This window comes from Stegostoma tigrinum, chromosome 22 (assembly GCF_030684315.1).
Source record: "Stegostoma tigrinum isolate sSteTig4 chromosome 22, sSteTig4.hap1, whole genome shotgun sequence".
Taxonomy (NCBI): domain Eukaryota; kingdom Metazoa; phylum Chordata; class Chondrichthyes; order Orectolobiformes; family Stegostomatidae; genus Stegostoma; species Stegostoma tigrinum.
The window spans coordinates 10,732,575-10,745,980 of record NC_081375.1 but is presented as its reverse complement, the minus strand read 5'-3'; the positions used below and the strand labels follow the sequence as shown (position 1 = coordinate 10,745,980).

General features: G+C 38.0%; 1 protein-coding gene across 2 annotated transcripts in view; it reads right to left on the bottom strand.

The window, feature by feature from the left end:
* Positions 1–13,406, bottom strand: part of smurf2 (SMAD specific E3 ubiquitin protein ligase 2) — a 233,676-nt gene that overhangs the window by 55,179 nt on the left and 165,091 nt on the right. For both annotated transcript variants that reach the window (XM_048555207.2, XM_048555208.2), the window contains exons 7-8: positions 10,870–10,953; positions 6,624–6,826 (exon numbers count right to left, since the gene is read on the bottom strand). In XM_048555207.2, coding sequence (XP_048411164.1) covers positions 6,624–6,826; positions 10,870–10,953 — 287 coding nt within the window. The remainder of the gene's footprint in view (positions 1–6,623; positions 6,827–10,869; positions 10,954–13,406) is intronic.

Here is a 13,406-nt window from a genome sequence, read left to right as displayed (position 1 = left end):
TTCCCATCAACTACCACCCTCTGTCTTCTTTCAGCAAGCCAATTTCCGATCCAAACTGCTATATCTTCCACAATTCCATTCCTCCGCATTTTGTACAATAGCCTACTGTGGGGAACCTTATCGAACGCCTTGCTGAAATCCATATACACCACATCAACCGGTTTATTCTCATCTACCTGTTTGGTCACCTTCTCAAAGAACTCAATAAGGTTTGTGAGGCATGACCTTCCCTTCACAAAACCGTGCTGACTATCCCTAATCAATTTATTCTTTTCTAGGTGATTATAAATCCTATCCCTTATAACCTTTTCCAACACGTTACCAACAACTGAGTTAAGGCTCACTGGTCTATAATTACCAGGGTTGTCTCTACTCCCTTTCTTGAACAGGGGAACCACATTTGCTATCCTCCAGTCATCTGGCACTATTCCTGATGCTTCTTGTCTTTTCTTGATGGGAAAATATTGCATTGACTGGTTTGCTATTTTGAACCCCGAGTTATAATTTAGGTGAATAGTAGATATTTGTTACAAAACAGATCAGAGTTAAAGTATTTACAGTAAACATTGTGACAATGAGACATCTAAGCAGTTTCAATGATGCACAGTATAATGCCACATGATTTTCTTTCCTATTAATAGATTGTCAATATTCTACAAGATTATTTCTTCATGTATTTTTATGTTTTGGTTTAATGGATCAGGAGACAGGGAGATGGTACTGTGCAAGGAGTGCAGAAGTTCCCAGAACTGAAAGATTTGTTTATGCAGCCCTACTGTAGGTGATAAATTCAACCAACAAATAGTGAGGTCCCAGGTTCAAGTCTATTGTAAGGTCGCAAGTTAGGAGGTTTCAGCTTCGATGTCAGTGGGAAGACAACAATTTTTCTTAGCAATTCTGCACAACAAGATTGAAGTTATTTAGCAGACACCTTACCAACAGAAATGTCAAATGAACACCGAAATGCAGCTTGGCTGCCAAGTGATTAAAATCCCTCCCTGTCAGATTCTGCATGAACAGAAGGAGTTTCAAGAAAGCTATAGTAGGTAAAAGAAGGTAACTGGTCTATAGACCACAGAATCCCTACAGTGTAGAAACAGGCCATTTGGCCCAACAAGTCCACACCAACCCTCCAAACGGCATCCCACCGAGACCCAATCCTCTATTGTATTCCTATAATTCTGCACGTTTTGCAGTTAATCCACCAAGCCTGCACATCCCTGGACACTATGAGCAATTCAGCATGGCCAATCGTCCTAACCTGCACATCTTTGGACTTTGGGAGGAAATCAGAGCACCCAGAGGCAACCCGCACAGGCACAGGGAGAACGTGCAAACTCCACACAGACAGTTGCCCCACTGCCCCTTCTCTTTCTGAAATATGCCTTTGTAAAGAATGCATGGAAAGGGATGCAAATTGAAGTTCATTCTGAGCAGCTCCATAACATAGAGCACTGTCTCTATGGCTTTTGCCAGGAACATAGTCTGAATCAAACTGGAATGCTATCAAATTGGTGTTTGGTCTACCTGAAACCTTTTGGTTTTACAAAGCAAGGAAGTGATTCAACAATCTTGCAGAATTACATGCGCCAAGGTCCAGCATGACATTTTGGTGATTCAATGAAGCTTGCCAAACAGGTTTTCCATAGTATACTGAGGGGCTGGACACAACATAATACCACTTGGAACGAATGTTTCATTAATTAAACTGCAAATTCTTTCCAAATGAACTAAGGTATTGTTGATCTTACTGAACCAAATGAGAGACACTATCACTTTATGTCTTGCCATAATTGAACTGCAATCATAAAATTTGTGAAGGTACATCACAATGAAAATAATTTTGAAACAAATCCTGAGGCAACAAGCCAAGGATCAACCAGGTTTCCCATTCCCAATTGCTATTCAGAATGAAAAACATGCAGACCACAGACAGAAATAAAGTCAGTTTGCATTCACCTTCTAGATATTTTTAATTAACCTGCTCACATGCTACAACGCGTGTCTGGAGCAGGTGGGTCTTGAACCGAGGGTTTATGGTCCAGTGGTAAGCACACTGCCACAGCACCATTAAAACTTATACAAAGAATGGCTTGCACATGGTTGTGGCAGGCAATCAGTCCCTTTGGAACTGTAGCCCAGTAGGAGCAAAAGTCTTCAAAAAGGTCAAGTAGTAGCTACAGTAAGGTGCAACAAGACAGCAAAGCAGATATACTTTTCTCACTTCCAAGGAAAACAGCTAAGTGACGAATTTTGCCCATATTTTATGTATATAAAAATTCAAGATACAGTAGCATGTTCTACAAGTCCCCTAATCTTCAAATAAACAGTGTCGTTTTGCTGGCAGACAAGAATGAGAGTTGTGAATCACTCAAAGATAGCAAGAACTGCAGATGGTGGAGTCAGAAACAATATCCTTCCTAACCCGAAACATCAACTTTCTTGCTCCTCTAATGCTGCCTGGTCTGCTGTATTCTTCCAGCTCCACACTGTTGTCTCTGAGCGTGAGAGTTATCGCTGGGACAAATACAACATTTGACTCACTACAACTTCACCTGCTGTTTCATTTTCCTCCACTTTGTCGTAAAAGACATCCTTACTAGCAATATATATCAAGAAGTTTCAACACTGTAAATCCTGTCTATGTTATCTGCTTCATTAATCAAGCAGAGGGGCAGTATTAGTTAAGCATGAGTATGCTTCTTACAATCTGCATGAGTTCCCAATATTGTTGCAAACTAATCAACGTTCTGGATTTATTTGATCTCATTTATACCTTGTTCAATGTGAAGGTTTCTTGCATTTTGAGTTCTGGGTCTTTACCAAAACCTATCATTAATATATTTGATATTTGTGGTATTGTTACTTTTGACCAGAAGCATTTCGCCTTGCAATTAATAATTGTATTTTTAAAATTTTAAAACATTCATTTATTAAATATTCTCACTCCATACAGGTTTATTTTCAGCACACCCCTGAATTCACGGCAAGCTTTACTTTGAGCCCAAAAATATTGTGCAATTAAACAAATTGTACATATCATAATTAAGAGCAATTTCTCTATCCTGACAGTAATGGGTGTATGTAACATATTATCACAAGGGAATAGTTGGGGTGAGTAGAATTAAAATGAATTAATGCAGTGAAGAGAAAAAAGATAATCATTATAGAGAAATAATGGGAGGATATGTTGATGGACTTAGACAAAGAGGCACAGAGCTTGAAAAACACTGGTATAGATCTGCTAGACAAAATTTTTGTGTTATGAATGCTTTGTAACTCACTAACAATCTCAGTGAACTACATACCAGCATGATCGTACCTTTGCAGACTTCAAGATATCTGCACAATCCATATATCACCGAGTAACCATAGGTAACAGGAGCAGAAGTAGGTTATTCAGCCATTCAAGCCTGCTCCATCATTCATTTATGATCATGGTTGATCATTCAACTATATAGCCTGTTGCCACTTTGGGCTAACGTGATTAAAGGATATGGGGTGAAGCACAATGCCCAACTTCTTCATGAATCATACAATACAGGCTCAAAGACCTTTACAATGCAGAAAGAAGCCATTCAAACCATTAAGTCTGCACCAACCCTCTGAAGTGCATCCCATTCACGCCCACACCTAACCCTATCCCTCAAAAAATCCACATTTACCATGGCTAACTCATCTAACCTACATATCTCTGGACACTACAGGGCGATTTGGCAGGCCAATCCACCTAATCTGTACATCTTGGACTGTTGGAGGAAAACGGAGAACCCAGAAGAAATCTATGCAAAAAAAGGGGGAGAACATGCAAACTCCACATTGAGAGTTGCCCAAGGCTGGAATCAAACTCTTATCCCTGGTGTTGTGTGGCAGCAGTGCCTAACACTGTACCACATGCTGCCCTGGTGTTTTGGTTTCGAATACTTTTTGTGGTAGCATATTCCACAGGTTCATCATACATTGGTGAAGAAATTTCTAATCTCTGTCTATGTCGTTTATCCTGTATCCTTAAACTGTGACCTCTGGTTCTGGTCTCCAATCACTAGGAACATTTTTCCTGCATCTATCCTGTCTAATCTTGTTAGAATTTTATAGAAATTTGTATGAGATCCTCTCTCATTCTTCTGAATTCCAGCAGATATATTCCTAACTATTCATCTCTCCTCATGCATCAGTCCTGCCATCCCAAGAATCAGTCTGTAAACCTTTGTTGTACTCCCTTTCTAGCAAGAACATCCTCCCTCAGGTAAGGAGGCCAGGAGTCTCACAACTTTCCAGGCATTCAAGGCACCGTATAACTGCAACAAAAGAGCCACACTCCTACAATCAAATCCTCTTGCTACGAAGGCCATCAAAGCATCTGAATGAATGGTCGTCAAGATCCTGACAAAGGAAAGATACCGAAAGTTCCAGCTCTATACAAGTTGTTACAATCACCCTTGAGAATGATAAGCCTCAGGAGATAGCTTTTAAAAAAAATCCTACTTGCTGCTTCCCTCTCTTGGAAGTCAGTGTGAACATGGGATTGGGAGAAGTGCAGAGAGACAGGAAAAGCTGTGAAAATGATATAAAAGCAATGGATTGCAAAAGCCCCGCCAATTTTGAACCATTGAGACATGCACTCTTACTATATTCAAGCACCAGCATTAGACCGAATCTAGATAGTGAATAGAACGGCAAATCCACGTGGATGAAACAGCCGGTGGATTAGTCAAGGAGGGGAAACATGCCCCAAAATTCAGAAATAAACAAAAACCTTTGTGAAGAAGAGTCACTGATCTTCAAACATTAACCGTCTGGCCTGCAGTTTCTCAAGCAATATCTGTTTTTGTTTGCTTTAGATCTCCACAATTTGCATTCTGTGTTTCATTTTAGTGCCCAAAATTCAGAAGTTGGCAAGGGTTAGAGGTCACTGCACGGAGGCTGTGGGGGGCAGAGGATGCACCAAACCAGTCACGTAGGAAATTATGTTACAATAAATCTTGCAATGCTCAACAAGATTACAGGTCACATTAGCTTATTGAAGTTGAAGCAAAGCAATGTTAAACAGGACAATTTTAAATGAACATTGCCGTATTTACACTTGGAGACAACTTGGACAGCTCATACATTAACGGCACAAAGTAGGTCCCTCTAAGTTCCAGAAAGGTGTTGAGAATATTGAGTTGTTAACAGTAGCCTGTACATTATCTATTTTCTTCTGACATAAAACAGTCAAGACTACCTAATCAGCATTTCTGACTGGATGCATGACTAATGTGTTTGTGTTGCCAAGGAGAAGCAAGGAGAGGAAGCTATTTTTGAGATCAGGTTAGAGGCTTCCAGAAAAATCAATGATTAAGGAGATATGGCAGTTTAATGATGCTTATAAAGAAAAACTACCTTTTTCATTATTGCAGCTAGATTTGGGAGGGGGATGGTTTCTAGTAAAGATCATAAAATGTGGGTGCGGAAGTACAGCATTCAATCCACTGAGTCTGATCTGCCATTCAATGAGATAACAAGTGATCTGATAATCCTCAATTTCACCTTCCTGTCTTTTCCTAACTAAAACCCTCAATTCAAAATTAAAGAATTATAGAATCATGGAACCCCTACACTGCAGAAAATGGCTGTTTGTGCGACTCTTGGATAGGTACATGGAGAATACTAAAATGTAGGGTTTGCAGGGTAGATTGATCTTAGTAGGATAATAGGTCAGCACAACATCGTGGGCTGAAGGGCCTGTATTGTGCTGTACTGTTCTATGTTCTATGTTCATTTCAAGTCCTGAAAAGCTTGGTCCCAAAGGCAGATTTTCATAGAATTCCTTATTACCGTGAAATGCCCCAACGGTGTAAATTGACTTATCTTTTTCTTACTAGCAGGACAGTGCAATTGTACCTTCAGCATTTCTTCTCTTAAAGCAGTATGCAAAGAAAAGGAATGGGAAAAGTGAAATCAAAACAAAAGTAAGTGCAAAAGAATAATTGAATACAAAGCCAAAAACTAACCTTAGAAATTGGAATGGAGGAAGAACACGAATAACAAGAAACAGATGTTAGATGAAAGCAAAATACTGAAGATGCTGGAAATCTCAAATAAGAACAAAAATGCTGGAGAAACTCAGCAGGTCTGGCAGCAACTGTGCAGACAGAAACAGAGTTAATGTCTTGAGTCCAAAGACTCTTCTTTGGAAGGATGCTCTGAATGTTAAATTGACACTTTTCCAACAAAAAGTAATTAGTACACTGCTTACTATTTCAGATTACACATGATTGGATAAATTATTTGAAGAAGAAAATGGAAAATACCCAGAAAAACATGATTGAATAGCCTGATAAACTAACAGTCAACACACAAAATAGAAACCTCAAATGTATAAGCTTGTCAAATGGTTTGGTAATGTAAACTGGGAAGTGAAAATTTATGTAAAATTGTGTTTTACGCTCAAATTCTGAGCTCTCCACACATACCAGACCACACTCCAATCAAAAAAAGACTTAAGGTATCCTGACACTAAATGTTATAATTTTAGTTAAGCTTCAGCAATATTACGGTTGCCTTTTGATTATTTTACCATATTGTGTATAGCAATTACTAAGGTTACAACGGATAGGTTTTTCTCAAAGTAAATGACTTACCATAACCTTCTGGGAGATCTGGTGGGAGGTGCAAATGTGTCCGACTCATATAGTTTCTGTGTCTTTGTGACCTCACTCTCCTCTCTGCCATCCGTGGGTCAGGGGTTTGTCCACATGAAGCACCATTTGCTGGTGTAATTGGCGTATTCTCATCCACAATGCAACTCAGTGGCCTGCCAGGACTAGCATATTCAGAGGCCGGCCTGTGACCAAGTAGAGTGCCATAAGAAAGTGCCATCAATGAAATCCTCATCCAGTAATTTCAATTAATTTCTTCAAATCCCTCCTTCCCCCAACATATTCCAATTAATTCCATCTTGCTCTCACTACTAAAAAAATGGTTCAAAGTGGTTCTCATTAATCTCTGAAGCTACAAGCATGGCAGAGTCCAATCAGTGAAAAAAATCCATCACTTGCACCTAGTTTCAGAGAAATGCCTCAATAACCTAAACCGTTCCCTATTCTTCAACATACCATTGGCAAATACCTCTATGCCTAGCTCCACATTACTTCTGTAACCTACTTGACCTTCCAGACAATCCTCTGAGTCTGGTCAATGTTCTTTGTCTATTCAATTCTCCTTGTAGTGGTGAGCTTTCATTCACTGTGTTATGTATTCTGGAACTCATACCCTAAACATGTGTTCCTCCTCATCTTTTAAGCCTCCACCTAACTTGCTTTCCAAGCTACCATTTATCAAACTCTTCTCCCACTGTTTGATCTATATGCTCCAGTGTGAGTGAAGCACCAGAGAGAGTTTTATTCTATACTGTAGCTTTTATTACAGTGTTGTTAATCGCATTTTAAAGCATTTTGCTTTCAGCAATGGGTTAATAGCATTCATCGTTTTGAGTTCTGTATCTCAGTTATGTTGATCACAGAGGCAAAATATGAAAGTATAAGCAACTGAGAGATTTCATAGAAGCCAAAGTTAAACAGCATCAACTTTAGTTGCTCTAGTTCATCTTCTCACAGCCAATTGTACAGCAGCATTGATAAGCCACCTGCTCTCTGGCTGTGCCAAGACCTCATCCTTAGTGTTCTCCCTTTTCCTCATCTCTTCACAATGTTGATTATTGTTATGACAATTTCATAGCCACTGAAATGCTCTTTCGCACCTTGACAAATGGTCAATCTTGATTTGAGTCTACATGTAAAAATCACACGATATTTGAACTGTTGACAGTATCAAACTAGTTGGACCTAGCTATCATCTGAAATCCACACAAATGCAGTTGCCAGAATTCACTGTTTGTGGCTAGGGTATTGATTTACAGAATGCTCTCTGCTGTTACACCTAAAATCCAACAACTGAGTGCCGAATAGGAACTTTAGGGGATCTCGTGGCTGAAAACCACATTCAAGGTGCAAGTATCCTCTATGTCAGGAAAGCTGGTTAAAGAACATTCTTGAAGATAAATACCCAATTACCACTAACTCATTTTAGTATAATATTTGTAACTTACAGATTGAAACAAAGGCTATCTTTATGCAGGAATGATTGAAATGTTAATCAGCTGAAACTCTCAGACACGCCCCTCATCCAGTCATTAAGGAAGCAACTGAAATAGAAAGACTGGTTTATGTGCTCACATGACTCATATCCGTCATGTTGTACTGCAGGAAGGAGTCAGATATGGTGGAATTTATGAAAGAGACTGTGGTCTTGGTGTCTGGTGATGTCATGGTTTCTTCACTTATCTGGGATTTTTTTAAAAAACACATTGTAATCGGACAACATAACTTTTGTTGTTAAATCTACGTGTGTAATGCAGTGATAACAAATACATTAATTTTGACTTGCACCACAACCCAATGATTCCCAATTCTTCTCTGCTCAATAGTTCAGAGCAACAAAGTGTATCTGCCACAAAATTCCAGCCATAATAAGCAATTCATAAGTTGTGTTTTGAGAGGTGAGGAGAAAGGGGAGGAACCTAAGAAACGTGTATTTTATTGACTACAAAATTCAAGTAAGTAATACTAAAAATTGAAGCTCATTATTACAGAGACATGGACATAATTTTGTAACTTAAATTATTATAAACATTTTTCTATGTTTAAAAGATCATATTTAATGTGCACATTTTTTAATGAAAAATTGAGTTCCAAAAATTCTCCAACTAAATCCATTAATAGTCATCAGGTGTTCCACTCACATAACTAACAAATTCAGGTTCAATTTCAAGTCAGCAGTGGGATAATTAATCTCTGTCAAACGCAAATATTCTGAAGTAGAGTAGAGTTCTGGGTTTTTGAAAAAGAAAATCATCTTGAATCCCAGTCTTAACTACTGCACAGAAAACCCTGCTCAAAAGCAGCTGCACAACACAATTTTAAGTCTGAAATGGCCTTAATTAAGGTGGCACTTTTCCCTCCAAAGCTGATGAATGGCTAGATATAGAGAAAAAGAACGAGTGACTCAAGCAGCTGGTGGGGTCAAACTTAACCAAAGTCAATGCTTTCATGGAAGGGAAAAGCAAAAACATTGGAACAAAAATGTGGTCAGACGTTCTTTATTGTGGTTTGATGAAATGGAGAGCCTCACTAGTCCAATTCACAGGGTAGTTAGAATTTAACCATGTTGGTGTCTGAGTGGAGGTATATAAATTGGTCAGAGCAGGAAAGGACAAATGAAAGGAAACCTAGTTCCTATTTGTATAGAAATCCAACTGCTTCATAGTCACTTTTATTGGTACCAGTGTTTTATTTTCAGATTACAAATTCTCCAACTGCTATCATAACAAATCAGTTACTAGGTCAGGCTTATTTGAATCATTGTGACGACACTGATCCTGGTGATGTATGCTGAGTAGCATTTTAATATTTCAAAAGGCTACATTTCATTAAAATTTTAAGATTTTTTTCCTAGGAAGTAAATTAAAATTAAGGGTCATCTATTTAAAACCAAGATAAGGCAACATTCTTTTCTTACAGGTGGTCAAGTGTCTTGGCAACTGCTTGCACTGCTTTTTTGGGGTGAGAATCTTTGTACATTTTTAAAGACAGAGCTACAAAGATTCCTGGTAAGCCGGGGGGTGAAAGAGTATTAGGATAGGTGGGAATGTTGATTTGAATTTACAATTAGATTCTACATGATCTTATAAAATAAGAGAGTAGACTCAAAGGGCCAAAAGGCCTACTCCTTGTTTATAAGAATCCAATAGATTGGCATAGTTTTCTCTGCTACTCTCAATCAATCTGCTTACTCATTAGTAGCTAGTTAAGAAGTATTTGCCTTTGGAGAATCTCAAAATTAAACTTCTGGACAAAGTACTTCGCCAGTTGAACACAAACTTTGTGTAATCTCCATATAAAGGATGGATGCCAGGATGAGCAGAAACAGTCCAAGTCAGGATTTCAAAGTAAAATAGGAGTAGACTCAGAAATATAGATGGTCTCTGCCAGCTTAGGTGAATGTAAATTGCCAAATGTAGCTATTCATAGAATAATGAAATATCCTACACCAACAAAACGGATTATCTACCTGCAAAGACAAGCAACACCAACTCAAAATGTAATGTCAGATTTTGTGTTTTATCTGTAAAAGAATATTACTATAATAAAGCTGCTCCTGATATCTATTTTAGCTCTATCACTACAATTATGCTATGTTCCAAATGCATGGTGGGACACCACAAATTTGTGAATGCAGCGACACTCGACACATAAGTCAGTCACTAGGAAGCAAAATGTAACAGCATAAACTACATGATTATTGTTCATTTATTGTCCTTAATGAAGGACATTACATTACATTACAGAACATTGGACACTGCTTTCCATAGATTAATCATTTAGCCATTACATTCAAACCATTTTGTCATTCACTTTGTACAATTGTTTGCACAACCACACATCCAATTGCAGACATTTTAATTAAAGGCTTTGTTTATACCATATTGTAACCAGTACAGCATACCATTTTTAATGCTAATATTGGACGACTGTAGGGAAAAGCTTAAAACAGATCATTTAGATTAAATATGGTTGAAACGCTAATGAAATAAGAAGTGAAAAGCACAAATGGGTTCTATTTTCATGCCATGTTAAACAGCTGCCATTTTTCTTCAATAATCCTCGAGTAGCAGTCATAGAGTCACACAAGATGGAAACAAATCCTTTGGTCCAACTCGTCCATGCTGACGAAGTTATTTCATGTTCAAAAATATCTTGTTAACTATTGACAGACAGACCTCAGATTCAACAGTAGCAAGAAGATGATTGCCAATTATTCTTCACTTACCGAGTAGGTCTTTCCCACTGCGTTGTTCGTGTGATGTGGTTTAGATATTGTATTCGACCTGAGGCAGTTCTTCGTTCTTCCCAGCTAGGCGACCAAAACAAAGAATGGTAAGTGACATTTCCTGGGAATGGGGATAGGAATGTATCCAAAACCAATAAAGGAAACAATTCAATACTAAGGAATTGTTATCAAAAAATACATTCCAAAATTTGGTTACAGATTCATTAGTTGTCAGAATGTAGCCTGGTCAGGTGGAGTGATCATAAACCATCTGTCATAAAAAAATGTTCTTAAGATTACGTAGACTCAAACTTCATTGCAAGGCAAATGCATAACCTATACTCACTGGTGTAAAACTAAAGGGGAGTTGCATGCTCAGAGGCTTTTGTGGATTGAACATTAAAATATAGATTGGCTCTTGTGAGTTTAGGTGAATGTAAAATGCCAAATGTAACTATTCATAGAATTAGGAAATATCCTAATCTAACAAAACAGATTATCCAGCTGCAAAAACAAGCAGCACCAAATCTCGGTGCTACGTACAAAATTTAAACTAATATTTTCATTAGTTTGTAGCTCAAAATGACTTAAATCCACTTCCCTTCATTATCGTAACCTCACACCAGAGACACTAATAGTGCTTGTTCAGGCTTGGAACTTATCAGGGTAAGTGTCAAGTTTAGAGGAAGGGTCACCAGACCCGAAACGTTAACTCTGGTTTTACCTTCACAGATGCTGCCAGACCTGCTGAGCTTTTGCAGCAATTTGTTTTGTGTCAAGAATAGAGTTTGGTAAATAGCAAGGAGCACAAAATATGAAAACCAAATCCAGTGACTAAGTATGAGGCAGGTCCGTGTTGCCTGGGCTTTAAAGGCTGTATTTCCAAAGTGTAAAAAGTCAACTTGAACAATACTTGATCAAGTAATATCAAAGTTTTGGCTACAAGGGGACTTATAAATCGGAAAAATTTAGAAGCAATCTGCATATTAGTAAAGCTGAAGATCTATACGCAAGCCAATTTGTATAAATTAATTTGTGATTTGTATACGCAGGTGAAATAATTACAAGTTATTCAATTCATCAACTGAGTGAGATGATCAGATAAAGTGTGGAGCTGGAAGAACACAGCAGGCCAAGCAGCATCTCTGGAGCACATCCCTTTTTTAAAGGAGTAAACTCCAGCTAAGGACTTGTGCTTTTTCTCTAAACTTACAAGAAGCTCTGGATGTGAGTTTGCTCGCTGAGCTGGAAGGTTAGTTTTCAGACATTTCGTCAGCATTCTAGGTAACATCATCAGTGAGCCTCCGATGAAGCGCTGGTGTTATGTCCCGCTTTCTATTTTCAATTTCTATTTTCTATCTTCTCAAAACTCGCTAATACAAGAAGCTGTTTAAAATTATAAGAAATCATGAAAATAAAATATTCCTGCACTGATAAGTTCTATGGAGCCTCAGTTTCTTACACTTCCTATGTTCAACCTGAAATAACTCCACAGAGGCTTGTATCCCACCATCAAGTCACCCGTTATTTACACATGGAAAGTCCTTGACACTTATCAAGCTCCTTCAGTGCCAGCTCCGCATGCACAGAAGCTCTAATGCTCCTATTCTTACCCATCAGCCAGATTAACAGCTCCAATCAGGAAACTTATTCTATGAGGTCCACCTGGCTGACCTCACAACAACTGCTACAGAACTATGAAGATGACATATTGGTCTGAGCAGGCAGGATCTCCTTAGAGTCTACCTGCTTTGTGTCATTAGCAGCAGCTTCTTTTCAATCAACTACAAGCCATTAGTACTTAGTTTTTGTTTAAATCCAAGGAAAACAAATTATAAACTTGCATTTGTCTTTAGAACAATTAGGGCACAACTTGTGAAGTACTTAGCATTCAGAGAATCCAATTTTATCGTCATGCCTTCTTTATTTTTAGTTATGCACATTCACATAGATTTCAATTTTCAAATTTATTCAATTCAAATTTCAGGGCATGCTATTTAAATTCACTTGACCTATACACATCAGTTTCTGTCAATCCTATTAGTTTTTTTTCATGTCTTTCTAGTTTCAGAATAAATTCAGCAGCAATCCATTACTGATTCAGGGTATCAAATCAAGAAAAAAATAAATGAGCATGTTAAATTGTATTTTGCAATAAGCGCCACCTAAGTCTTTATTATATTCATTACTAGGTGTCAACAACAACTCTGAGATATTAAATGATGATCAGATACAACACACAAATTCTAATTATGTTAACAAGTTACCAGTATGGGCATGTTGATTTCCAACTAGAAATCTACCTGCAATTTTATTCCATTAGGCATAGGTTAAGGATCAAATGCTGCTTCTGGTTAAATTCAGCTTTCAAAACAAGTCAACCAAAACATTACTGAAGCATAAAAATCAGATGAAAAAGTTAACACCAGCTCCTGTGGTTTTTGTACCAGTTTTAAAGCCAAATACCATTGCTTATATTTTCTCAACACAAGAGCAGAACAACAAAACCATCTCTTCACTGTAGTTTGCAAACTGTA